The sequence below is a fragment of the Apteryx rowi genome, unplaced genomic scaffold (genome assembly GCF_003343035.1).
Source record: "Apteryx rowi isolate R43461 unplaced genomic scaffold, aptRow1 scaffold_49, whole genome shotgun sequence".
NCBI lineage: Eukaryota > Metazoa > Chordata > Aves > Apterygiformes > Apterygidae > Apteryx > Apteryx rowi.
In genome coordinates this window covers 1856309-1883633 of record NW_020450749.1, presented here as the reverse complement: position 1 = coordinate 1883633, position 27325 = coordinate 1856309, and the positions used below count along the sequence as shown (strand labels likewise).

The following is a 27325-nucleotide window of genomic DNA, read 5'->3' as shown; positions in this document are numbered from 1 at the left end:
CCCACATCTGTTAAAGATCCAAAGCTTGGGCCTCTGACGGACAGGCGAAGCGGGGTTGATATGGTTTTGAGCACCTTCGGAGAAAAGGTGGTGCATCAGTCAAAGTGCTATTTACTCTCCTCCTCAGAAGGTTTTGTAGATCATGTTTGTTATTTTCTGTGGCTCCTTTTCAAGTGGTGTTGCATCTCCGGTATTTTCAGTTCTGGCTGTACACTGGGCTATATTCTACCATCCTTAATCATCTTGAGTACTTCCACCACTCCATAACTTCATTTGTTTTCACTGAGAAATTCCAAGGAGTGCGGTAATGCTTACAAGAATAAAATGGGAAGGATCTGGCCTGCTGTGGATCCTGACCAGCAATTACTGTGCCGTCCGCGGGAAGATTTCTAAGCAGCATTAAACCAAGAGGGGCTCTTTGATACTTAGAGATTTAAAAGTATTTTATTATGCCCTATTATTAATACAAGTGACAAAATATCTTGATGACAATAGCCATCTTTTGTTGAAATTTCAAACCACAGTCGTGGATATCCAGAGCCCTCGTTCTGAAAGCGGGTAAGCTTATTTATGCCGTAGGAACTGTGACTTCAAGGGGGTTGCTCTGCACCCAAGTAAAAGCAGCCGTGTGCCAGAGTCTTTGCAGGGCTGATGTATAAATGTCTTCTGTTTATGACATTTGTCCGCTTACCTGTGTTTTTTTCTGTTTGCAGCATTTTTGTTCCTATATACGTTGGGCTGGTAGGAAGCCTCGTAAGCACTGCGATAGTAATGGTCTGGATCCCTTCTCAAGCTGAACTGAAGTCAGAGCATCCTGTGACGCAGCGCAGTAAGTATTTAGTGGTTTCATTAAGTAGCACCACCTGGAAGTAGCACCATTCTGGAAAATGCTTATAATTAGCCAGGTAAAACGCGGCGGCGGCAGCAGCAGCAGCAGGGCTGTAGGTTTGCACCTGGCCCGCGCAGCCCCCCTCGCTGGGGTTAGCGTGGCCGCGTGCGGGACTCCTGCTGGTCTCACTGCGCAGACCCAGCGCCAGCCACCAAACTCTGCTGCCGGCAGAGAGTCGGCGTGGTGGAGGCCTTTTCCAGGAAGGTGGCTGCGAACCTGAACTGGCAGTCTCAGTTTTTCTTGTTTCCTGCCTCTGACCTGCATAAATAAAATATTATTCAATGTGTCATGTTCCCAGGCCCATCGCAGTCTGGCAGTGTGTTTAGCCTCCGAGAAATCCTACGCCTGATGAAGTTTCCGGGAGTAATGGAAGTTTTCATAATCAAGGTCTTTGCTGGACTTCCCATAGGTAAACCTCACCCGTTGCCCGTGATTGCTGATCTACTTAAAGTAAGAATATGTGCAGTGTAAACCAGGCTCATCTCAGGTTGCTGAACACACTTTGCATTTGATCACGGAGGAGTGAGGATTCAGCTCTCGGTTCAATGCTGCGTGCTTCCAAACACTCTCAGCTACCTTGGGTCAAAAACCTGAGACTTAATTTAAAACAGACTACTTGTCACAGGCTTCTGTTGTGACTTTTGTTAAAGCGCTTAATCTCTCTACCTGATCCCCTTAGCCACAAAAGGGTAGTTTTCTCTGCTTGTCTGTCATTTCTGTTTAGGCTATAAGCTCTTCAGAGCAGAGGCAAATCATTTACACTCTGCCAGAAACACTGAGGTCCCGATTTTACTCGGTGCTTTTAAGGGCAAAAAAGTATATATATTCTAACTTTTTTTCCAGCAGTTAAAAACTACGGCTGAATTAGGCGCCGTTGTCAGAGAGGCTCTGTTAACTGTTGTATGTATGCAGGGGAGCTGGTAGCTTTTACTTCTTCCCTTGCATATTGATAGCAGGGCTTGTTATTCAACCCTACATCTCTTTTCTGAATATTCTGCTCCGTTTTCTTGTTTCATGGTAGAAACCTGCCATTACCTCCAATGTGTCCAAAACCTGCCTGTTTTTCTGCTTCCTTTAAGCCAGTTGTTGTCTTGGCACATCCCATGTCACCTGATTTGCCTGTTTTTGCATATCCTTGGTCACAATTTCATCATCTTTAATTTTGCCTACCCTCTAGTTCTTTTTCCCCCCACTGTTTGCCTAGAGATTAAGTCAGCATGTGAACCTTGTTACTGATGGTGTAAGGAAAGGGTGATGGTCTCTGCCTTTCCCTGCAGAGCCTGGGTGGCTCTTTTCCTAGACAAACTTGAAAAAAGTGCGGTTTCTCTCGACTACAGTGTCAAAGATTCGCTTTTCTGTGCATCAAAACATGGGAAAGTGCCTGGTTATAGGCTCAGAAACTGTGCTTAGGTGGGTAAATGAATGAATGCTCAACTTCTGCAGGACGACAGCAGTAAAGAAAATGGGTCTTTTTGGAAGTGGGGTCATTTAGGAAAGCTTAGGCAAACTAAAAGTGAAAACTGTAGAGTTAATGTGCTCTAATTTTATGCATGATTCATATTGCATGGAAATTCCCTTTCCGAAAATCACTTTAATTTGCTGTTGCTTTCTGTGAACAAACTAAGACACTTCACTTTGGAATAAGGATCCGAAAACAGAATTTCATGTACCTTAGCTTTTACATTTTGCATCTTTTGCTAACTCATCTCTGTCTGGGGAAACCCTGGAAGTTTAAATAATGTACAATGTAGTTTACAAATAAATCTCTAATTTGTAAACTATAAATTCAGTTTACAGATGAAACTAGATTCAGCCACAGAGAGTGACTGAATCGGAAGGGGATGGCATTTCTGGGTTTGGCCAAGTTCTTCTGCTATTCCTTGTTAAGGCTGTGGGGAAACAAGTTCAGCAGGAACTTCAGAATAACATGCAGAGAAGTGAAGGATTTCTGATTTGTTTTTTCCTTTTGTGTGTACTTGGCATTGGCTGAGATCAGTAATGCCAGCTGGCCCACAGAAAAGAAATCCAGTACCTTACTTCCGATCCCTTCACCTTCTCTCCTTCCCTCACGTTGAATTGCTTTTTGGAAATGAGGAAGATGATAGGTGAGTTGGATGCAGAACTGTGTGTCACCAAATCCTGCCATATTAGGATAGGGGCATATTTATTGAAACTAATAGGAGACCAGTTTAAAGAAGATACAAGAAATGAYGTTTTCCTTTTACACAGCAAGTAGTGAACTCCTGGAAGGAAGTTGTAAAGACAGTCTCAGCTGCTTGGGAAGGGGTTAGCTGGCCAACACGTCCATAAATAGATACTAACGGACTGAGGCAGGGATAAACCTTTTAACAGGTTGTAAAGGTTGGGGCAAGAGGAGATCCAGATAGTGGCCAGCTCTTCCCAAACAGCATCTCCTACTGCCATCCGAGGAGACAGGATACTGGTGCAATGGGCTGGTGGCTTTCCCTAATAGTGCATTTCTTAGGTTCTTATGAAACTCAACTTTAAAACTTTATTTAAAGAAAACATTCATAAACTGGCAGCGTTTCATAGAATAAGATAGTCAAGTGATATTTTAGAAGGGTTTTCTTTTCCGATACTGGCTCGTTTCTCAGCGTAAAGCAGCATTAATTTCTCTGTTCAAAATTGTTGTAGCTGAGACCACATCCATATGCAGTCGGCGCTATAATTTCCTGTGCGCTTTCCTTTTTCCAAAAGATGGGCGAGATGCACTTTGCTTTAGTCATCGCTGCGGAATTGCAAATTCCTCAGCGTTGTAGGACACGTTCTTCATTTCCTGTGCACAGCAGAAACTCATACCAAACAAAAATAAACACTTCCTGTCCGAATGGCAAGGCAGCTTCTAGGTAAGCAGGAAGGAATCAGCTATGCGGAGGCCAGACCTGGGCTAATAGTCTGTCCCTTAAATGCCTGGGAGCATTTTGGGAAGAGAAGGCATGGGTTCATCTGAGACGCTCCTGCCAGAAGTATAGCAGTGAAGAGCTCTGCCTGTTAAAATCCTGGCGATTTCTCTTTGCAGGTCTCTCATCAGGTCGCTGGCCATCTGATTGCGGCTGAACGGGGGTTTGGCCATCACCTACTCCTTTGCAATGCACAGCTGGAGGCTGAGCTCCTAATGATCTCATTTACCTTTCATCTCCCTGCTGCAACTGTGTAATTAATTAGATCATCCAACTTGCAGCCCTTTCTCTGTTTACTTTGTAAACAAGCTTGTGATATACACAGAAGAAAACCTTCTGTTCCTTACGGATCTCATTGTTGTCAAAAATTAGCTTGTTTAGAAGAGAAAGAGTCTTCCAAGAGGGGTGCATGGTTGAGAACCTCCTCCACGCGTTGCAGAAGAGCAAAGACGGGCTCTGCCTCCTTGGTAGCAGGGCAGCTACCAAGAGACGGCCAGGATGGCGTATCTCTCTGTGCACGGCTAAACTGCAGTCTCGCTTGACCTGGGAAAAGCAAGCCGCGTTGCGCTGTGGTAAATAAGAGGCAGAAAACAAAACACAAGGATGAAAATGTCAAACAATCATACTGACAGATCAGAAATCACCAGGGCCTTGAAAACACTACTAATTAACTGCTTGAATGAATCTTTGGCTGCCTAATTCCTTTGAAAGCTCTGGCTTTAACAGGATCGCTTTAGCACCTGTGTCCCATTTTTAAGGAGACTTTTTCATGCATAGACCAGGATTTTACAAGGGGCCTGGGATCTCTGCCTCCTGTTGCTTTGGGCAGTGCACTGTAGGAGGGCTGAGAAAGACTTTTGGTAGCTAAGTGCTCACCTGTTCGAACTGGCTCTAGGTAAGAGTCACAAAGCTGGTGTTCCCAAAGCCACTGATTGCTTTTAGAAATTTCCAGTCTTTGTCTGAAAATGTGAAATGAAATGTGAAAATGTCTCTCTTTGGTGCTTTTGAATGTATCACCCAAATCCTCATTCTTACAGAGCCTTGCAAGCCACATACCTGCCTTCTACTGCTCAGCACTAGTCACTTGTCCCTCTCATGCCAGGCTTTCTAAAGAGCTCAACCATTATTTAGACCCCAAAAAGAGACGTTTGCATCTCCCCAGGGGAGTCACGCAGCGCCCACCTTCAGTCAGGAGAAGTCCTATCTCCTGCTCGAGAAAGGACTCAGCTAGTTTGGGGGAGAAAGATCAAATCTGCCTCCACTTGGTGAAGGACTTCAAAGGGCAGATTAGCTATAAAAGCTGGCGTGTTGCACCAGGAAGAAGCGTCAGGTATGTAGGAAGGTGGGATCCCTCCTAGGTGGTACCGGCAGAGAGGGAGCTGCATAAAGGCAGGGCGCCCTTTTCGATCTAATCTTACTGCGAGTGTAACAAAGTGTGGTTTTTCTTTCATTTCTTCACGTGTGTCTTTTATAAACATGTGCAACTCTGTTGTCTGTTTTGGTTGCGGTGAGTAAGTACTTTTATTTGCATGTTACCTTAAGTTAGCTTGGGCCGAGAGTGATTTCAAAGTAACTGGATGGCAACGGGGTGCTCCCTGCCCATGGGTGGGGCGAATCCATAAATCTCAGCAAGCACCCAACTCCCCTGCACCTTCTCCAGAGCATCTGGAGAGGAACGGCGCGCGGTGGCCTGCCTGCCTCCTCCTTCTCTGAGGAGACCACCAGGCTGTTAGGAGTGGAAGAGGTGTCCCTGGGGACTAGTGGTATCTGGCAGGCTTTCTGTGAGGGTGGTGGTCCTCAAGATGAAGGGCTGAGATGCTCGGAGGGACATGTTCGTTAGTGCAAATGCACCACTGATAGAAGCAAGTGGGCGCATTGATGCACTGTGCACCGATAGAAACGGATGCGGTGCACCGTGGGGACAGTTAGGCTGGTCCCCCCACCTTCTCGTTCTGTTTAACGTGGAAAAATAGCCACTTCTAGGGTGCGATTCCTCTTACCAGCCCCAAAGTCTTTTGTTCAAGCGTTCCCTTTTGTGAAATTTCACTGAAAAACACGTTTACCTATCTAAATGTAAGTAAAATGGGTTGTGTTGTCTGCCTGTTGTAGGTGGGCAGGGTTAAGCGCAGGATGAACGTGCGGCGTCATTGTCAGCAATCTGGGGTGGTTCTCCTCACGCTTCCAGGAGATGCAAGCAAGGTCGTTTCTGCATTGCGAGGTTAATCAGTCGTCATGCCAGGCCACAATCTCTCGTCTCAGTCCTCGCACGTTGCTTCCTGTACTCTGTTTTCTTACCATTAAGAAAAGAGAGGATGGTAGCTCCCCCCTTACCGAGCCCTTGTGCCTTGGAGGACCCTAGGAAACAGGGCAGGAGTGGACCTCTGAGGGTCACCCGCTCTTCTCTCCCCTCCCCAGCAGGGTCTGTGCTACCCAGCGCTCAAGCCGGGTGGACGTTTGCATGCAGAGAGCCACAATTTCATGTCGTATTAGCACCTCTGAGGCGCACAAGACATCAGGGGAGGTAGCTGTCTCATACCCCATTCCCCATTGCTTAGAGAACAGTGTTTTGTCATAATATTTTTAATTTGATGGCTCTTTGTGTATGATAAAGTGTGTGTGTGTGTGTGTGTGTCTGGTTTTGTGTATGCTTGGGGGGGGGGGAAATGCACGCTATTGTATTTTTATGAGATTAAGTGAGTGGGCATCTTCCGCTGTGCTTTCCAGAAATTGCCTTAATTGAAAAGCAGACCCAGTGTATGCTGTTTCTGTCTGTCCTTCCCTAGCTGTGCGTCTGTGTTGACACCACTATCTGTCCCTGAAAGAGAAATGCCATGTGCCACTGCAGTCCCTGACGAGCTGTACAGTGAAACCACTGTATTTAATCTGATGTCACCAGCCTGCTTCCCAGGCAGCATTCCCAATGGTGAAAATCTAAAGTTAGGCAAAAGGAATGAGGAATCCGATCAGATTATTTTATGGTTACAGTCTTGTCTGAACAAATATTTTCTTGCTGCCTTAATGGTTGGTCTGGCTTGGGTGATAAAAATATTTACCAGTTTATAATAAACAGTTGCATCTACAGCCTACATAGTCACATTATTTGAAGATGAAAGTTAGGGGGATAAGAAAGTTAACATTTAAAGATTAAATTAATAGACTGACTTTGAATAGGATTCTGCTCATGTGTATACGCAGTCACTGTAACCCCGGGGAGAGCTACTGGCTCGCACCGAAGGTGACTGAGAATGGATCTGGGCCACTATATGCAGTGTGTGTTGATGTATACTTTTCGTTAACCCTCCCTCTAGGTTTGTTCCTGATTATGTTTTCCATCATCTCTATGGATTTCTTTGGCTTGGAAGCGGTGCAGTCCGGATACCTGATGTCATATTTTGGTGTCCTTCAAATGGTAAGTGAAGTGAAAGTCCCTCTCTTGCCACACTGCTTTCTAATTTGCACCTTGCTACCTTTTCTACAAATGGTCTCCCAAATTCCGTACAGTACTGACATGAAAATCATATAAATGCACTCCTAGCTCTGCTGTGTGTTACTTGGCCCCTAAAATCAAAAGTGACTCCAAACTTCTTCTATTCCTTTGTATGGAAAGAAGGCAGGGAGAGAAGTGTCCTGATAGCCTTCTTCCTCTGTCTCTGTTTGCAGAGCTTTAAGCTGTGGAACTAAAGTGTCCTTGGACAGATGTGTTGTCCTAGTTTTTGTAATAAAATTTACGTTGAAGCTGAAGTGTCTGGATTAAGGTTTTCAGTGGTGCAGATTAGCTGATTCACATTTACTTAGAGGCACCCTGTAAATTTACATAGGTAGATGATCTTACTGGCGTTTTCACAGAGGCCTTCAGCGCAGAGGAAGGATTCACTTCTGCTCCGTGGGAACAAGCACAGCAAGCTTGTGCTTTCAAAAAAAAAATGGTGGGCAGCGGGACATGGCTAGCAAAATGAGCAAAAGGGAAAAGTCAGGTGAATTAGACAGGAACAGGATCAAAAATAAAGGTGCTGCATTATAGATTGTCCTTTTGGAGGAAGAGGAAGGGGCTAATACTTCTTCAGGAAGAGCAACAGATGGTTATAAGCAAGCCTCAAGGTAGAAATGCAAGTTAAGCAATATCCTGAGGGAGGGTGGTCCTGTTACTAAGTCTGCATTCATTTGCCAGGCACTGCTGCAGAGTTCCTGTGTGATTTTGAGGAGCTTCTCATCTGAGAAATGGCAACTCTAGCTCCTTTCTTTGTGACTTGTATTTGCCCTAGCTTTGCCGGTAACACGGGGTCTGCCCTGGCTTCGCCTGCCTTAGTAGAGGAGCTGGCAAGCATGGCTGTGTCAGTTAAATTCCTATTATATATGTTTGTGCCGTAATCAAATACGCAATCGCAGCATGGACGTGCTGTCGTTTGAAGCTAGCTAATAGGGGTGCAATAGCACTGGTGGTACAGTGGCACTCATGCAGCCTGATATGGTGCGGTTGTGGTGCTGGGTAGAGCTTGGACGTTGCGGCTAAGCCTGGGATATCTGACTTCACTGCTATTGTCTTCTATGTTAGTTGGGTTGAAACTGGTGTAGTTATGGTTACCTGTACGGCTGTGTTGGTGCATCTCCATATGGGTACAGATCTGGAAGATTAGGAAACTATAGCATTCACTCTGCTTCATCATAGGTAACCAGATGTCAGCACGGACCAAAGACCTGATCCTTCAAACAGTCACACGTAGTTTGGGTTTCATCCCGTAGAGGCCAAGAGCGCAGTACCTGTTAAAGCGCTCTAATCCACTAGTGGCCTACAGGCTCGGGTGCAATGTCTGCTTCATTGGGGAGGCTTTGCCTTGGGACATTTGGCATAGAAATTAGCTCCTGTCAGCCAGCCAGTTTTCTTTCACCTGTGGCAACCCTGCAGTTTCTGTCTGTTTTGCTGCACATATTCTGCTATGCATGACTCTGGACATCAGAAATACAGGAGTGAAGCGGTCTCGTGGTACAAAAAAACGTCTCTTCCTCCTGATGCCACATTGCGGATTGTTGTCAGACCACCAAAAAGGGAAGGGTAAAAGTACATGCTGGTATTTTGTTTATTTAAGTCCAGAACACCTGATTCCTGATGGCAGCAAAGCCATCTTGCCAGAAAACCTGGAAAGCACTGCTTTCTGATTTGATGCTTATTTTATCCACTTTAAAACTGACGTCTGCAAGCTAGGAATGCCTCTGCTCTAGTTTATGCAGGACCAAATCCCCAACTAGTCCAAATCGCAATGCTTCCTCCAGAGGAGGATCTGGTTTTAAAATTATTGTAAAACATAAGATTTGTGTTCTTATTTCCAGGTCAGGTCTCTGGCTGGAATGGTCCAAAGGTGTCCATTGTAGACAGCGACTGTATGGAGTTAGTGTGTTATGGTTACTTTCTGTTGAGGTTCCTCTGATGGAAGAGACACGAAGGGAGCCTGATGTGTGCCAGCTCTGTCCTGTTGCGCCCAGATACTTGTATACCGCCGTCTTTCCTCTGGTTGTACAGTCAATTGATAGTGCTGGAGATATGCATGCAGATGAAGGTGCAACTGAATTCCACCACGCTACATGGATGGATGGTGRTTAATAACTGCTGACTGGCTTCCCCACTTCACCGAATAATTTATAGCTTTATTCATGGCACGTATAATGTCCTTTTCAGTGAATCTCCTCAACCAGCTCCTCAGCTTCGATTTCTCATTCCTTAGTTTGCCTTTCTGTAAAGTGTGGTGGGGTTTTTCCCCTTCTGCCTGACTTGCTCTGAGCTCCCCTGCTAGAGCTGGACCCTCCCATGAGTGTCTCTCTTCGGACCTGCTTGCAGACACTTTTCAGGCCTTTTATAGACGTGTGGGTGCTGACATCGCCAAAATGAAGGGGGAAATAAAAAATGAGCCATCTCCTGTTTACTTGCAACCTCCCTGCAGACACTGGGAACAGGCCTGGCGATTCCCGGCAACTTTTAGTGTTGTTATTGATTTTGTGTTACTGCAGGCCTGGAAGACCCAACTCCAAGGACTGTCGCTGTCTGAAAAGCAYGCAGTTTAAGTGGAAAGCTGGGGGCAGAGATGGGGAGGCAGACGGAGGGGGGTGTTTCTCACTGTGAGACAGCACATGGCTGTGTGAAAGGCAGTAGCTGCCCAGCACTCTGCAGACTGGTCTTTTATTTTTATTTTTTTGGCTATGGCATGCAGTGGAGTGGCAAGAAGAGATGGCGGGGGGCAGTTATGGGTGTTCGTGGGGGTTCATTTCATGCATGGGGCCAGCACGAGAAAAGCCTGAAGGGCATAGAGCAAAAGTGTACCGAGAGGAGAGGGAAGCCTGGGACTGCGGCCCGTTGGGGTTAAGGCTGGGCAGGGGCACCAAAACTGACAGGTAGCTTATGCCTGACATGAGCCACTGTCTGGATAGAGCCCCAGTTCCTCAGATCATTAGGTTCCCTGAGAATCTTAATGTCCCCATCTTTTTTTAATGTATTTTTTAGTTTCCTTGGATCCAGTTAAAATCYTGACAGGCCCCCGAATGCTGAAAAATGATGGCACCTTTAATGAGATTTCCAAAGTACGCAATTTCTATTGTTTTAATCAAATCTTGCTCTTGTCGAAACTGGCATCTTCTGTAGCGCGCRCACACACACACGCACACACACACACACAAAAAAAAAAGACGTTGCGGCCTCCTTTCCCAGCCCAGAAAGCAGTATCAGGATGATTCAAGCGCTGATGGCCTCTCACTGCTTTCCCTTCCTGCCCCAAGGATATTATGCTCCAATTGCTTAACCTTATTTCTCAGCTTCTCAGCCTCATTTAACCTACTGCGGTGAGAAGTGGCCAACACACCGTAAACATCTGTGTTTCTCACTGCTCTTCCGGTTCGCGCCAGCTGCGGAGCAGCTAGAAAGGAGATTGAGAGCGGCCTTGAGTGGTCTGCTTGGCGTGGCGTCAAGTCGGCAGCTCGGCGCTCTGTYGGCAGCATCTAAAACACCTCTGTCCGCAGGAAGGCTGGTGCAAGGCCTTGGTCCTATCTTGCCACTTGATGACTCCTTGGGCCCCCCGAAATTCAGGGAGGTGCCCAGTGCTCAGCCCGAGAGGGAGCATTTCCGAGTCCCTCCCAGAGCTGGATTTTGGAGCCTGGGAGCCTCTCAGCCTGGGCTGGCTTCTCCCCAAAGTGCCTCTCCTCTTGCTTCCTCGCTTGCACAGCTGCCCCGGGGGCTCTTGTCCACGCAGCGGCACTTAATGGCGTTTGGAGCTGGTTTTGGCTGTGGGTTTTGTCCTCGCAGCCCCATGAGGTTGGCACCCGGTTGCTAGTCCCCGCGGCGCCTGGCGTTCCCAGCACCCGTCTGCCCCGGCTGTGCGGGCAGCCTGCCGCGGGGTCCTCCTTCCCCCAGCTCTCCTTGCACAGTTTGCCTTTCCTCTGAAAAGTTAACAAAATATTGTGTGTTCTCCAAAGGGTCTTTCTAAGCTGTAACGATGGGATCTGCCACGGTTGCAAACTCGCAAGCGTGGTCAAGACAGGGTGCTCGGGACCTGATATTTCTCGGAGAGACCTGCGTGGCCAAAAGCTAACAGCTTGCAATGTGTCTGTGGATATATTGTTGTAGAAGTTACCAGAGGTGTACTTTTCCATGCTGTCCGCAGGGAACGGGCGCTTGCTGGTCCATGGACAAAGCATTGGGCTAGGAGTTAGGGTCGATTTACTGTCCCAGCCTCTGTTGCTCTCCTGCTTTTCGTCTTGGATAAGTTGCCTCAACTGTTCTCTGCTGCCAATGCTCCATCTGCAAATTCGCTGCTAACCTTCCTGTGCGAAGTGTTTTGGCACACCAGAGTAAATCGTGTTGTGTGGGAAGCCCACTGGCTCCGCTGAACGTTGGCTTGGGCTTTCCAACAGCAAAGTAGTTGAAAGGGTAATTTTCTAACCCCCCCCCCTCCTTTTCTTTTCGTGACCGTTAAGAAGCTATCATCAGCCACATCTGTTCGCAGTTAGGCACGGAGCATAATCTAATAGCAGAGGATCTTGGAAAGTGCGGGGCAGGCTTAAAATGCCGTGAAAGCTGGGGGCGGGGAGAGGGAAGGGGAGCTGAGGGCCAGTCCAGCGAAGGGTGAGACGATGCTCTGCAGTGATCCCGATCACGCCAGGCTGGGCAAGTAGCTGTGGCTGTGCCAGCGTAAATCCAGGAGGAGGAGGAGTCCGATAGGAGCTAACGAAATGAGGGCACAGATGCAGAAAGCAGGATGCCTTTGTTCCGGGCATCTTGCATTACCGAAATTTCCCAGCTCGTGATACGTTAGAAGCGTCTTTATCGGATCTCTGGTGGGTCTCCAGGCAAGAGGTCCGAGATCCTGTCAGGGAGGCGATCCCGCTGTCCAGGGCTGCGAGTCCAGAGTTGCCTTGTCCCAGAAAGGACACAAACAAAATTTCCCTCAAACCGAATGCCCAGAGGTGGGAGCTGCCGTTCGTGCTCCCTTCAGAGGACCATTTAATTGTGCGTAACGGGCAGAAAGAGGCCTAGGCGCCAGGTTCTTTTTTTTTTTGGAGTTGTGAACGCAATAACGTGGAGAAAGTCCCAGCGTAGTATCTGCTTGGGATGTGCTGCCGGAGGATTAGGCAAGTGAAATACCTGGAGTCCCTGGTTAGTATCTGCAGTCACATCTGATGCTTAAATTTCAAACCGTAGGAGGGGGCGGGGAAACTTTCCTTTAAGAACTTTTTCTCCAAAAACAAAGCAAAACAAACCAAACAAAAACTCCGGGTGGGACAAAGGGGTAGATATTTATTACCCTGAGGATCAAGAAATCATAAGACATCTGTTCTCTTTACTGCTTTTAGTTCGTACTGTTGTAGAAACTCCACCTCTCTCTGTGCAGTTTCTGGAGGGACAAGTTCGTACCGAGTGATGCTGAAGAGATGAGAGAGATTCCTGGAGGAGAGATTTACATTGCCTATCGTCTTATCACCCGTCTGTCCCTCTTGCTTTTTTTTTTTTCTTCTGTGCAGCAGAAGAGATGATTAAAGAACTGGGGATTTAATTACAGCCAGGTATGCCTAGGGGGAAAACCCACTTGGGGAAAGGACCTGACAACAACAAACAGAAAGTTCTCCAGTTTCCTTGCTTTGAAGGATTTAAATCTGTGGAGGGGGGGAAAGAGAGCGATTAGGTTGGCGTTTGCAAAACACACTCTTCTTTCCCCGCTTGGGCGAAGTGCTGTGTTCAGCAGTTTGGGCCTCGCCGCGCGTTCTCCTTCCAGCCTCGACACCCTCGTGCGGCTCGGYGAGACCTGAGCTACTTCTCCAAAGCTTTCCAGCATCGCTGTTTCGGTAGAGAAGGCTTTCCTCTTCCCCCGCGCAGGCCGGTGCTAGATTTTTCACCACCTTAAGCCGATAAAGAGCAGTCTGTTGATTTTCGTTGCCCCTTCGGGCCCGCTCCCCTCCGTGCCCGCCTGCGCGTCCCAGCCCCGGCCAGCTCTGCTCTGAGCCTGGGAACTGCCGCGCTGGCAGAAACTCCAAGGCGAGATACAGTCCGGTGTGTGGGAGGCTGCCTCTAATGTGACTCACGCTGTCTACACCGGGGCTGGGGCCCTGCATCTTCTCTGGTGAGCTACACCAGCTTATCTGGCCTGCAGAGCGTCTGGCTGTCAGACCTTCTCCGGCCTTTTCCTTCCCATGCTCTTGTGTAAATGGGTATTTTGTTTCTTGACTATGTCAGACTTTCGATTAGGGCTCATGAAAGGATCTGTAGAAACAATCTTGGTGTCTGAGGACCACAGAGTAGCATGGATAACCAGCTGGTCATCCAGGTAGATCGCGCTTTTCCTGTGTAACTCATCTAGCATCCACCAATGGGGTTAGCTGCTCTTGGATGCTAGTCCGGCTCGGCAGCAGCTGCATGCAACCAGGCTGCTGCCTTGTCATTAAAAAATCTCCCCAAAATTAGCACCTTCAACCTTAAAGCAGTAAAAGTCTGTTCCTGTCTGCAAGAGATTTATGAAATTTGATAATGAGGTTAACAAAAAAAAGTGTTAATAGGCTCTTCTAAGCCAATGGGAGCCGCTTGCTTCCCAAACAGTAATAGTGCTGGTGATTATTTTTCTGTGTGATCAGCTGAACTGGTGGAACAAATCACCAGCGAGAAGAGAGCAGAAAGGCAAGGAGACAGAGTTTTCGCTGTTCCTCTGCATTCATCAGGAGCCTTATTTGCCTTTAAAGAAGAAGGAAGAGAAGAGATCGGTTCATTTTTCCTGTGACATGTGTACACAGCCACGGGCAGTCAGTGTTATTTCACTTGCAAACGATTTCCTTTCTCCTTTGTTTATTGATGGCAGAGCGCATTCCAGTAAGGTACGCTGGCTCCCTCTGCTCCCTCCCGGCGCTTCCAGGGAGCTCCGGTTACAAAGGCGAGCGCTGTACGGGCAGGCGAGATGAACCGCGGCGGCAGGGCAGCGGGGTTGCGTGCGCCCGCGGAGCCCAGGGGATGCAAACAGCGAGGAGGGCGCTTCACCRCCACCGCTGCCTTTGCAGTGCCACCGGAGCGTGTCCGCCGCAGCAGGGAAGGCCAGGTCTTCCGAGGCGCCTCCGCCGGCCCCGAGATCCGCGCGCGCAGCTTCGCGGAGGCAGCGCGCTTCCAAAGCTGTGCGTGGGAGAACGCACCCGAGCCGCTCTCGCTCCCTCCTCTCCCAGTGGGTGTGCTCACGCCAGTCAGGTGACTGCCTGCCCATGGAAAACTGCCGGCATGACTTCGCCGAGGAATGAACAGCAAGTGCAGAATTACAGCAGGCGCAGGGCAACTCCCAGATGACTGTCACACGGATGTCCCTAGATGGTACAAAGTCATTCATCCCCGTTTTTCTAGATTTTTCTTCCTCTTAAACTCTTTCTAGGGATTCTGTGAGCTTATCTGTGACTCAAGAAAGCCGTCTCTTAGAGAGCTCATCTCTTCTAATGTGTTTTCAGGTCTCAGTTCTAAGTGGAAACAAGCCCTTAGCTCCCAGTGGCTGGAAACGTTATCCAGGGCCTCAGTCAAGACGGTGGTTTGATGGTGTCCAAACTCAAGGTGCTGGGCCTACCTACCTGTGGCTTATGCATGGATTGGAAATGGCCACACGCAGGAGGGAGTCCACCAGAGCAGGCACAGAATAAGCAGGGGGGAGGCTAAATATAGGGCGTCTGCAGCTGGCGTAACCCAAGGACCACCGCTTAGCCCGGCAGGAGATCGAGGGACTCGGGCTGACGCTTGCTGCTGAGGAGAGCCAAGATCTGCTGCTTGCCCCGTACCCGGTCTTGGAGTTGGTCTTGGTCTGCATGTTTCAGTGGGACGTTGCTGCCTGACACCAGATGAGGATGTGGTCCTTTTCGCTCCCAAATTCTGCCTGCTGAAAATGTGCTTTTGCTGCAGCTGCCCTAGTTCCCGCGTTTACGTACTCCCATTTATTGACTGAGACCTTTTTGGCCGAGCCAGTCCCACGGTAGTCGGATGAGACTTCTCTGGGGCACAGCTGATGATGTACCCCGATGACTAAAAGGAGGGCAGGGACAGGGCCGTGCCCGCATGGCGCATCCCGATTAAATACGCTGTTCAAGTCTGGGCACATTGGGAAACGTTTTCTTCTCTCGGATGAGCCAGGGCCGGGATCGCGCCGTCGCCGGGGCAGGTCACGCCGCGGCGGGGCTCGCCTCCCGCTCCGGCTGCGGGCGCCGCCGGGCGAGCTGGCGTGACTCAGCCGGGCACGCCGGGCCGCTCCGCCGCCAGGGACCGGGGCGACGGGGCACTTGCAAAAAGTTGACGACGGGTCTGCGTTTCAGGAGCGCTCAGCTTAATGAAGCGTCGCTCGGCTGCTGCTGCACCCAGCCCCGCGCGGGGCCGCGGTCGCTGCCAGCCTCCTCCCGCCGCGGCCCTGGGGCCGCTCGCTGCCGCCCCACGCGTCGGCGCCCCGCGGGTGCCCCATACCCGTCGGCCCTTGCCGCGGAGTTTTCCGGCTGGCGTCGGGCACCGGCAAGGCGGGCGGCTGGCCCGGCGCGGGGGGCGCTGGAGCGGGGGGCGCCGAGGCGGCCGGGAGGTCGCCCGCTGCAGACCCCCGCCGCCAGGTTAACCCAGCGGACAGCAGAAGTTGTGTCACGGGGGCGACCCGCGGCCTCGTCAAAAAATCGTGGTGCTCCGAATCGAAGCGAAGGCTCGAATTTTGACGTTTTCTATTAAACTATAAATTGCTGGGGAAATGCTCCATTTTTTTGCTGTTGTTTTTTATGTCAACTTTAATTTCTCATTTGCTTTCTATTAATGCCTGTTTTTTTAGTCATAATTAAATTGTTTTTTCTTGACTGTTCGTCATAGATTTAGCATTTCCTTTCTTTTTAATAACTTTGCCATTTATATTATTTATTTTGCACTACTTTCCTCTGGATTGATTTAGGAATTTTGTTTTTTAGGATTAGCATATTCAGAGGAAGAGTGACACAGTATTGTTCCACATCAAAGCAGCAAACCAAGTTTTTGTTTAAGCGGGGCTGAAACTGAACCAAAGCCATTGTGCAAAACAAAGTATTTTGCACTAGAAGTGCTCTTTCAAGTTAGAGTGTTTTGCTCAGATTAAACCAACCGGTTCGAAGCAGGGAAAACTCAGGAGATTCCTATCTGTAGCTCCCCTGAAATCCAGGCACTCAGGGCTCATTTCCCTGGGCAGCACCTGATGGGCACAAGATGCTGTGCAGATGAATAAAAAGAGGGAATATCTGCTCTCTGAAGAGCTGTAAAAGCAAAATACTTCCTGGGGCTTAAAGTTTTTGCTCCTCCTCTCCCCCAGTTTTTATTTAAAGTCTGTAGCTCCAGTTTCCCGTCCCTCATGTCTGTGCATAATGTTGGGGTAGATTATCCTCTCTGTCGTACTTGTTTCCTGTATAAAAACGACGAACCACCCAATTTGTATATTTATAGTTTAAAATAAGGGCAAGAAAAGTTGCAGGAAAGGAGGCATTTTTCTGCCTCTGCGTACAAATGTATGATTTTTCTTTTGAAGAACTTGCCAAAAATGAAGAATTTAAAGCAATATTAATTGTATTTTGCGGGAAAAAAAAATCGCATGAGCCAGAAGACTTCATTAGTATCTATGTCTTTAGAAAGTTTCGGTTAGTGCTAATGATTGGGCAGCGATGGAGAACTTGCATGTGCACCCCTCAGCAGAGATTTTTTAATCTGACCAGACAGATTTATAATACAAAATGCTCAAAATCATGAATCAGGTCTTACAGCCATTTGCTGTGATAGCGAAGTACCTTTTCTCTAAAAAAGCGAGAAAACGAACAACGCATTTGCTGCCTCCCATTTGCTTGAAGCGCTAAGGGCAGCTCTCTCCGCGGTTTATTTAAATTGCTACAAACGGGACCCAGTGTGCTTCTTTCCCAGGTTGTCCAGGGCCTGGTCATCGGAAGACTAACCAGCCTGTGCACGGAGAGGACCCTGCTGCGGCTCAGCGTCTTCGTCTTCGCGGGAGTGGGCCTCGGCATGGTAAGGCTGGGCGCCAAATCGCGCTCGGCGCATCTGCAGCCGCTCGCGGTACCGCCGCGTGCTTTGCCGGGACTCAGCTTCCTGCCCCGCGGAGAGGGAACCAGCTGCGCTCAGCATAAGCGCTGCTCCGAGGAGTGAGAGAAAAGTGCATGAGTAATAGTGCAGGGGATTTAAAAAAAAAAAAAAAAAAATCCTACACAGAAACTTGCAAATCCGTCCTGAGTCACTAGATTTGCATGAAAATCCTGCCTCAGTGTCTCTCAGTTATTGCGTTTCCTGAACTGCCTTCAAAATAAATGAAGGTTCTGGGAGGAAAAATCGTGTTGCTGTGGCGCAGCAAAGGTTTGATTAGTTCTCTTAGGGCTTTCTGGTTAGTTCCCCCGAGCTCAGAGCGTTTGGGGACGAGGGCAGCAAGGGAATGAAGTTGTTCCGTAGTTTTGGGGTGAGCGATGCTACCCACCCCACTGCCGTTTGCCTTGGCAAGGGCTGATGCCTGTCTTAAAGAGTGACTGGGAAATCGCGTTGACCCGGACGGCAACGCCGAGGCAGGCACAGGGGAAATCCGGTGCGCAGGCTGGAAGAGGAAGGCGGGTCGGTGCGTGGTGCCTGGGCAGCTGCTTGACAGTTTCCCACCGGTTGATCCCACCGCGTGTCGGCAGCGAGACGGGAGTGGCGAGGCACCCCGGGGTCTGCACGCTGCGCCCCGGCCGGGGGCTGGAAGCGGCGGGGGCRTTAGGGAGAGCATCGGCAGCGGGATCATCCTTTCCCTCCGCGGAGATCCCGGCGCTGGTGCGGAGAAGCGCACGGAGCCGCCCCAGGGGCTGGGAGGGAAGGGAAATGGCTGCTGGAAGTTGGTTGTAGAGCTGGCAATTCGGCCGTGCCCGCGGGGCTCTGGACATCCTGACAGCACGGCCCGGGAGACAGGGGTCAGCAGCGCCTTCCCACGGGAACTATTCATAGGCAAATGCAGCTGCAGTCCTTTGCGCCGGGGAGCCCTTATTAAAAAGCGCTCTGTTCGAGCGGTTGCCAAGAAAACATCCGTTTCTGGGGTGGTTTTTCATGAAGGAGGAGGTCTCCGCAGGGATGAGTCCCGTCGCAGCGGTAGGAGGGCCCCGAACGCACGCCTCGGTGTGAGGGGGGGGGGGGGCCCCGCTTTTGCTTTTCATCCTGCACACCGCCCGCAGGGTGCCCCTGCCCCGTGCGGGAGCCGCCTCCGGCTGCGCCCAGGCCTCCCGAAGAGACAAGTCCCGCTCCCGAGGGGTGGCTGTGAGCCGAAAGTCTGGTTGCTCGCAGAAGMAGCTCGGAAACCCATCCTAACGTTGCTGCGAGGCGGGCTGGAGCGCTGCCGGAGGGCAGGTGCCCCCAGCAGCGGATGCAGCTGGGCGAAGGTCTACACCACGCGCTTGGCGTCCCCAAACGGGCCGCCCTAAGGGGAGTGCTGCGCTYGGCGGTAGCGCCCGGTGCGTGGCGAGCCGGGGAGCAAGCGTGCCGGCTACGCAGCCGGAGCTGAGCGCGAGCGTGGGCAGGGCTGCAGGAGGGTTTGGCTGGCAGGGGGATGGGGAAGTTCTCCTCTTCCTCTCAAGGCACGGCTGTGCCTCGGCCTGCCTCCTTGTTGTGCTTCCCAGGCGTTTGCTTTTGAGCCTGGCTGCCGAAATTCCTGGTTCTGCCTTCCTCACCTTAAAAAGCGCAAGCATCGACACAGATGTTTGACACGTGCTTAAATCTACTTAAAAAGACTGTGATCTGATGAGTAGCAGAGACCAGGCTTTACCTGAGTCGGTTCTTGCAGAGCCTCAAGGGAGCGAGGAAACATTTTTCCTAGTTTTTCATCTTATTCAGGGAGGCGCAGATTTGGTTCTGCTCTTTTTTGTCMGCTTGCTTCAGCCTCCGGAATGCCCACGAGGGGATTTGTAAAAGGCAGGGGAAGGCTAAAGCTATTTTTTCCTATCATCATCTCTGTGTTGTCCTGCAATGACATTTGCTCTAGCAAGGGCTGTGTTCTCCCCCTGTCTGAATGTTTATGTACCAGAGACTTGTTCCTCTGACTTTGTTCTCCAGCGCCTTAATCAGAAGTGCCCAGTCTTTAACCAAAACCTAGGCAAAGAGCCTTTCCGAGGACAGAAACTYGGCTGCATACGAGTCTGGAGGGAATCTGATTGCAATTCGGAATAAACCTCAGTATTTCCAAGTCATTAGTTAGCGATGTCCCTGGGCTTCTCCATCTTCTGTAGCCAAGAGTCATGGGTCAGATGTTGTGAGAGGACTCCAGTGAATAAAACTTCTGGCTTAACCAGCGGCAGAAGGGTTTTGCAGCCACAATAACACCCCTGGAGACTAAGGTGAGGATCAGAGACTTCCAAGACGGAGAGAATGTCCTTGTCATGCCCCAGAGAGATCTATTCGTTTGACCAGCAGGGCTTGCGAATGAATCTGGAGCGGCTCTAGCCCGTCGCTTAGGGATTCTCACCGCTTTTGTTTAAGTATTAAGCAGCTGGAGGGATGGCTCCGCTAAGAATATGTGCAATAGCAGAGTCATTACTCTCCCTAATTAGGCTCGCTAATGTGCACTTACGGCCGGGAGACCCATTGCAGATTACCGAATTCAGTGAATTTATTAGCAAGCAAGCAGAAGAACAGGATTAGAAATCCCAGAGGTACCGCATTACATAATGTGCCGTGTTCATTTATTCTGACAAGCTTAGTTTAGTTTTAATTATTTATGATAATGAGCTGAAATGCCTTCGCTAGGCTGTTTTGTGAAAGTAATGGAGACTTCCTGAAGTGCACCGCATGCATCGGCTGCTCAGCGTTTCTTAGGGCTTGGACAAGAGACAGGAGCCTGGGGGAAGGGCACGATGGGGACGTCAGTCATTCCCAGACTCACTCTAAAAATACTCGCAGCAGTGCTACAGAGCGTGCTACCACATTATGGACTATCATCTGTTACTTGTGCCGCGTGCTTAAAATAATGCGTTACCCGCAAATGGGGGGGGTGTGTAAAGGCCCTGAAACGGCCAGAGTCTCCCTGGTGTAAGTCAGCCGGGGCCGCCTCCGTTGACGGGAGCCGTGGGCTGGGCGCACGGCGGCCTCCTTGCTGTGAAGTGCTGGCTCGGGAGCCGGCTCTCTGCTGACCGCGGTACGTTTTGTCCTGTCGCCTAGGCCCTGATGAGGAACGTGCTGCACTACTGCATCGTTGCGGTGCCGCTGGTGTTCGCCTTCAGCACGCTGGGCACCATCACGGACAGCATCCTCACCAAGTCCGTCCCCGCTTCCGACACTGGTAAGACTCGTGAAGAAGATTAGGCCGGTCTCTGCCTGCTTTTCCCTTTTCTGAGCCAGGCTGGCGCCTCCCGGCTCGGCCTCCAGCCGCGCGGCTTCCAAAAACCCGAGGCTGCCCAGCGAGGCGCTCTGCGGGAGGGGGGCCGAGGTGCCGGCCCATCGCATCGAGCACGGTTTCCCGCAGAAGACTCCCTGCGTGCCTGGGTCGCRATGGTTCAGGGGTCTGAGAGGAACTGTGAATAAATTTCCCTTCCTCTCACGTCTGCTCGGAAACGTAAGCCCGAGGTGGACAGACTTGAGCAGGCGCGTGCGGTGTAGGACGGCTAACTAGCTGCGTGGAGACTGCAGGCTCATGTATTTCCCAGGTTGTGCCGTCATGCTGCTGCCGTGTAACACTGGGTGCATTTGTGGCAAGCGCCCCGTTCCCTGCGAGCCAGGGCACGGCAGCATATATTTAAGTGCAAAGGGCTTCTTTCAGGCCGAGCTGTGTCACAAGCACGGCCCTTGAAAGCATTTGTGGTTTCCGTACGTACGCCTGGGGCGGGGAGATAGGCTGGGCTGAGCCCTGTGATGGCCTTGGTAAGAAGGACTGCAAGGAGGATGTGCCGCAGATATAATATCAGTCCAGGAATCATATTTCAAAGCTGCTTTTCCAGCACGACGGTGACTAAGAGAGGATATTCATTCATGCTGTTTAACTTAAGGCGTCTCGCTTGGGCATTCTGGATCGCCCTTTGGAAACATCCGCTGCTTTCTGCCGGCTATGAAGGGAACTTGGGCCCCTGCCTTTGGCTGCTCTTAGCCACCTGCTGAAGCCTGATGCGACACCCCCCCCCCCGTGAGACAGTGCCAGCTGTCAGGCTCCACGGTTTTGTCAGGTCGTGCCTGTCAGTCCTGTTTGCCAGGCACGAAGTAAAGTCCCTGGCCAGATAAACCTTGCTCTTGCAACACCAGTTTCCTCAGAAAGCTGCCACTAACCGCAGCACCATTATCCGTAATCTCCAGCTCAGCAGAGCCGACTTCTTTTGTTCCCGAGCCGATACCTCTGCAGAGACCCTACCGAGAACTGAACGTATCGCTTGTGCGGCCCCGTTAGTGACGTTTGTAAAGCACTTCTGAGATGCTTCTGCATGAAGAGCTTCTCTAAACGTCACTTCAGTAGTTTATTATTTGTAGAGGTGAAGACTGCCGGCTGCCAGCATCTGTAGTAGATGCCATTTCCAAATGGGATGCTGCCAGCTAGCAGAGCCCGTTTGGTTCCCGCTGAAGGATGGGGATGTCCCCGGCCCTCGGTTCTGCTGGAGAGGAAAATTGCTGTTTCATGACCTGGAGCAATGTCGAGTGAGAAGGGAGAACGCCGGGGGGAAGGGCAGCAAATGGCATTTAAGCATAAAGCAAAGCTGGAATGGGTCCAGGCTGTTCTCAAAGGGACTTTGTGCAGAAAAATGGAGCATTGCTCTGCTGTTAAAGCCCGGAGGCTAACTTGGGTCAGGCAGGAAAACGCGTTGCGTTGCCTCATCCCTGTCCCCGTTTGCGTATGCCGTGAGGTCAGCGTGCGACTCGGCGGGATTGATGGTCTCGAGGCCGGATGCAGGCACCCGCGGGGCAGTGCGGACGGCCGGGACAGAGTGTGAGATGTACCCGCTGCGCGTCAGGAGAGCTGTGGGCTGCCTGGGGCTTTATCACACCGGTCGCTTCTGGACCGGTACAAGCCCAAGGGGTGCGAATTGCAGAGTTACGGCTGGTTCAAAACCACGTGTGCCCAGGAGGGAGGCTCCCGGCGCGGAGAGCGGCGGTGTTGGGGGGAACTGCGTCTGCACCGCTTCTCTCTGACCCTCATCTTTACAAGCTCCTGGTATTTTGGGCTCGTCGCGAAGCCATCCGGGCAGGGACAAGAGCGAAGGCAGGAATGCCTGACGCAGCAGAGCCGTTTCCCTGGGAGCCGGCTCCCGGAGCAGCTGGTTGCAGTGGCGGTGTGGGTGTCTCGCAGGGAAACGCAGCTATTAAAATGCCTGCCATCCGTCTCTGGCCGTGGGTGGCACCGCGCAGCCACTGCTGCTCCACCYGTCCGTCAGCTAAAACGCGTCTCCGTCCGAGGCGAGCCTGAGGCTTGCTCCGCAAAGCGGGCGTTTTGAGGGGGTTTCAGCAACGCCCCCGCTTTTGGGGAGCACGTGAGCCTGCCTTTGTGAAAAGCCCTCGCCGTCACCGTGTCGCGCAGGAATTTGGTATTCCGGCCGCGGAGGGCGTTGGCCGGGGCGTCCTGGCGGGCAGGAGGCTGGGCGAGCGGAGGTGTCCGTCCCGCCCGGGAGCCGGCGCGGCCGGTGCCGCCCTGGCAGGGCGCTGAGTCACCCTTGCCTCTCCCGAGACGCGGGTGTCGGAAGGAAATRGATGCGGGCCCGTGGCCGCAGGGATGGTGCCATGCCTCGCGCTGCGCCTGCCCCTTCGGGACCCACCTAAGAGAATGGATTTCCGCTCCCCAAAAAAAAAGAAAAAAAAGGGGAAGAAACGAAGCGCCTCCTCAGCCCTAGGAGCCAGCCTGGCAATCATACCTAGCGATTAGTCTAGTGCAGCTCCCTAGAGGGAGGAAGGTCACTGCAAAACCTGCCCAGAGAGCCGGCTGGTGGCGGGCCCGTTCCCATCGGCCAGGGGCCGGGCCGCGGTGCCACCCGGCGCTTCGGCCTCGCTGCACGAGTGTTTGAAGCATCCCGGTAAAAGCGCAGGACCGTCGAAGCAACGCCCGGCTCCGTTGCCTCTCGATACCGCGCGGGGAGGCGGTGTCCCCCGGGGGCCTCTGGAACCGCGCGAAGCCCCRCGTTGCCGGAGGGGGAACCGCCGAGCCGGGTGGAAGGCTCGCGTTCCCGTTCCCGCTGAAAGGGCCCTTCTCTTTGTGAGGGGGATTATCTCGAGGGGTTTCGTCTCTAGCCGCAGCCTTATTTATTTATTCTTGAAGACGTAGGTAGACCCAAGCCTCCTGCTTCCGATAAGCCCTGAGTGCTGCTCCTCTGTCCCACATGAGAGACTAAATCATGAGAGCCGTCCTGATGCGATGGGGCCCTCTCTTACCTCCTGCCTCCAATTAAGATACAGGAGGCGCCTTTGCAATTTACTTGGGAGTCTTGGGCATCACCCTAGAGATTACCTCTGCGGCTCCGTGCTGTAGCTACCAGCCCTGCCAAGCGTGCTGCTTTYGGAGGCATCCTCCAGCTCCGCAGGCCCTCGGAGCCTGGATGCAGGCGGAGGTGAGCAGCAGCGTGCCTTGGAGGTGGCCTGATGCTCCGCCAAACCCCTCCGTAAGGAGCTAAGCTGGCTCACGGTGGCAGCTAGTCCCCTGCCTCCAGGAGGCCTCGGGCTTAACGCACCCACTGTAATGGGACCTTTAGCAATTAATGGAGGAGACTGACTGATTTCCAGCTGCTGCGAGGAGTGGCGTCGGGGGCAAAGGGGGATCCTCTCCGCTCCGCAGAGCTGCCCTCAGTCTGACGCGCGCGCGTCTCTGCCGTCTTCCCTAGGCACCATGCTGGGAATCTGCGCTTCGGTTCAGCCCCTCACCCGGACCGTGGGGCCAGCCATCGGCGGCCTTTTGTACAAGCAGTTCGGAGTCTCCTCCTTTGGGTATTTGCAACTAGTGGTCAACGTAGGTTTGTTTGTTTACCTTTTAAAGAGCAACATCCCGCTGAAGGAGAGGAAAGGCCTGTAACTCAGCTGCGAGACAGTCACCCCCTCACTTTTGTCACAGAAATAAATAAATAAAAAGGCAATGTTTGAGATTTCCTTTTGCTTCCGCACACCTGAAATAAAACGTTTTAAACGATGCTTTGCATTTCTTCAACGTTTGTGTCTAGAGGCCAGTTAATGGATGGGGGGGGGAAGGGGGGAACCAGCCGGTTTGCAAAAGCCCCGTGGCAGGGCTGCAGGCGGCTGGTGGCCGCGGGCCCCCCGGGGGCGATCGGGTTCCCCTGCGCCATGCTGCCGTCGCGGCAGGCAAGGCAGCCACGGGGCCGGCTCCTCGGCCGCTCCAAGGCGGCGTTCCCCACTGGATCCACCGAAACCAAGGGGATTAGTAGCCAGTGCCTCGGCCCTGGTTTGGGCCTCTCTTTTTCCAATAGTACCAAAGAAAACCGGGGGAGCGCAGCCACGCTTGAGCACGGGGACAGTGTTGCTATGTTAAACGCGCCTCTGGGATTTTTTTTTTTTTTGCTGTTGTGGAATCAGGGCTAAAAGCTTCCAAATGTCACGGCCAAAGGTTTGCTACATGCACAGTTACTCCATGCAAATGGGACCCTGTAAGAGCGGGGCCAGCTGCCACCGGGCGCAGGGAGGACGTAAAGCCCTGATGCAGCACACTGCAGCGTGAGACCGTCCCTCTTGCTTCCAGAAGCCTGGGCCACCCGCCTTCCAGAAAGTTGGGTTTTTCCCCCCCCCCCCACTCTGTCTTGCTCTTACTACAAGCTGCTTGTAATTATACAAATTTGCAATCTCCTCTAACGCTATACAGCCCACTGCAAGAATTTTACCGATATGGGGGAGGAAAAAAAAAAAGAACAAAATTACCGGTTGGAAATTGTCAAGTTGAAGCTATGGTCAATACAAGTACTTCACCTGATTGATAGACTCGTAGTCGTTTTCTTTCTTTTCCTGCAGGCTGCTCTGTCACCCCCTTGTCCCCATAGGGGTGGTGGATGCCCGGGCTGCAGCGTTGCTCTCGAGGAAGCACAGATCGGTTAGCGATAACTGAGCCTCACAAGATAAAGCTTCAATAATTTTCCCAAAGAATTAGTTGTTTCTCCAGGCTTCTTGGTCATGGTGCTTTAGCGAAAAGCCCGTCTCAGTTTTTCCCAGTTATCACGTAGCAGTTTAACCAGACCTCAAAGCTGTGGAGGTGCAGGAAGATGATGAAGCCAGGAATTTACCTTTCTGTGTTGCAAAGCATGGGCATCCCCTTCGGCTTCGATCCTGTATTAGTCTAAAACGAAGAAGCCATTTTTCTGCCTTAGCAAATCACTAAGCTATGGGGGACTGGGAGAAAAGATGCAGGGTGTTAGAAAACAGAAGCATTTTATCATTGCAGGTAATTCCTGCACTTGCTTTAGGAGCAGCTAGGACTAACTAGCCCTTACTAGATTGCATGGGAAAGCGCTTCAAAAGGAGCACGTGTCCAAGTCTTCAGCAGCCTCCCGTATTGCCACCGCCGAGCAGGATCAGACATCAGCGCACCTTCCCTCCTTGCTCGGGGGCTGCACTCAAACGCAGAAGGGTTATCCAGACTTTCCCCCCCCTCCCACCGCCCAGCCTGGAGCCCCCCAAAAAGGGGAGCTTCCCCCCTCCTCTTAAAGCACTACACCACTGCCCGCTCCACAAATATGCATCGACAAAAGCTACTGCACCACAGAGTATAGTAATAAAAAGTGAACACTTCAAGTAATTTATTTGGAATGGACATATTAATGTAAAAGCAATATTAAAACTAATAACTGCTGAAAGACATTGATCAAAATAAATACAAATATAGATACTACAAATAATTTAAATTGTTTTTAACACCACCAGTCGGTGTTGAATCTTCCTTGCATCCCATAAATAGGAGATAATCGTTGGCGAAGCCATGCCACTCAAAACACGTGGGCGCTTCACTAGAAGTCCTTTCAAAAGTCTTTGGTTTCTTTTTTGTGTTTTTTTTTTTCAAAAGCATCTCATGCAAAGCTCGGGGCTCCTTGCTCAGCAGCCTCAACAGGCTTGGAGAAAAACCAAGCTGCTTCCAGCTTTCATCTTCGCTTTCCTTCATTGGTACCCTGTCCCGTTTCAGTCCAAGACACTTGATCTGGTTATCAGCCAGCGGTATGTTCTAAAGGCAGCAAAAAAAGAAAAAAGAAAAAAAAGCAGGTTAGTTAAATGAACAGGGCAGCAGGGACCAAACCAGGGGCTTTAAAGGGAGAGCGAGAGCTCGGCGTTTATTCTTGCAGCTGGCACGTTTATAATGAATTCTCCAAGGAAAGCACTGCTGGGTGCTATTTCCTTACCCCCCCCCCTCCCCGCGACACCTACTAGCCTAATCGCACCCAGCACCGGCGTCGTTCCCACCGGGACCCCGAGCCGGGGGCGAGCCGGAGCCGGGGGCGAGCCGGAAAAAGCAAAAAAAAAAACAAAAACAAAAAACAAAAAAGCAACTAAAAAAAAAGGAGCAAAGAGGAAGAAAAAAGGGTGGTTGGGGGGGGGGGGGCCCACCTGGTGCGGTGCCGGGGCGCTGCGGCGGGCGGGCGGGCGGCTCAGGGCGCCCGGGCCAGCCGCCGCTCCTGGGTGCCCGCCGCCTGCTCCAGCTCCTGGCGGCTCTTGAAGTCCTGGATCGCCCGCTTGTTCTGGAAGTCGATGAGGGCCATGGTGATGGAGGCGTTCCAGCAGCTCTGGTCCGGGCACCGAAAGTCAATCTCCTTGCGGTCCTTGGTGACGATGGTGAAGTAGATGTACTTGCCCGTGCGCTCCACGCAGTCCACCTTGAGGATGGAGCCGAAGCCCAGCTCCTTGCCCTTGGCCCGCTTGTGCCCGTCGGGGAAGAGGCTCAGGCTGTCCTTGGTCAGCACCACCAGCTTCTTCTTCCACAGCTGGAAGAGGCTGTCGCTGCGCTTCTCCAGCTCGCCCTCGCGGATCACCTCGGCTTGCATCTTCATCCTCCCCGGTCCTGCGGCGGCTCCGGCTCCAGCCCCGGCTCCGGCTCCGGCTCCAGCCCCGGCTCCAGCGCGA

At 51.5% G+C, this 27325-nt stretch overlaps 2 protein-coding genes across 2 annotated transcripts in view; one reads left to right on the top strand and one right to left on the bottom strand.

The window, feature by feature from the left end:
- Positions 1–24396, top strand: part of SLC22A18 (solute carrier family 22 member 18) — a 62727-nt gene extending 38331 nt beyond the window's left edge. Inside the window, exons 6-11 of the mRNA XM_026078853.1 lie at positions 714–829; positions 1188–1298; positions 7119–7219; positions 17210–17311; positions 20471–20591; positions 24100–24396. Of these exons, the coding sequence (XP_025934638.1) occupies positions 714–829; positions 1188–1298; positions 7119–7219; positions 17210–17311; positions 20471–20591; positions 24100–24287 (739 nt within the window). The 3' untranslated portion in view covers positions 24288–24396. The remainder of the gene's footprint in view (positions 1–713; positions 830–1187; positions 1299–7118; positions 7220–17209; positions 17312–20470; positions 20592–24099) is intronic.
- A 1600-nt stretch (positions 24397–25996) lies between these two features.
- Positions 25997–27313, bottom strand: PHLDA2 (pleckstrin homology like domain family A member 2). Its single transcript, XM_026079010.1, has 2 exons — positions 26813–27313; positions 25997–26432 (listed from the first exon to the last, which is right to left on the bottom strand). The coding sequence occupies exon 1, from the start codon at positions 27250–27252 to the stop codon at positions 26854–26856; it is 399 nt and encodes a 132-aa protein (XP_025934795.1). The 5' UTR covers positions 27253–27313; the 3' UTR covers positions 25997–26432; positions 26813–26853.
- Positions 27314–27325: the final 12 nt, after the last annotated feature.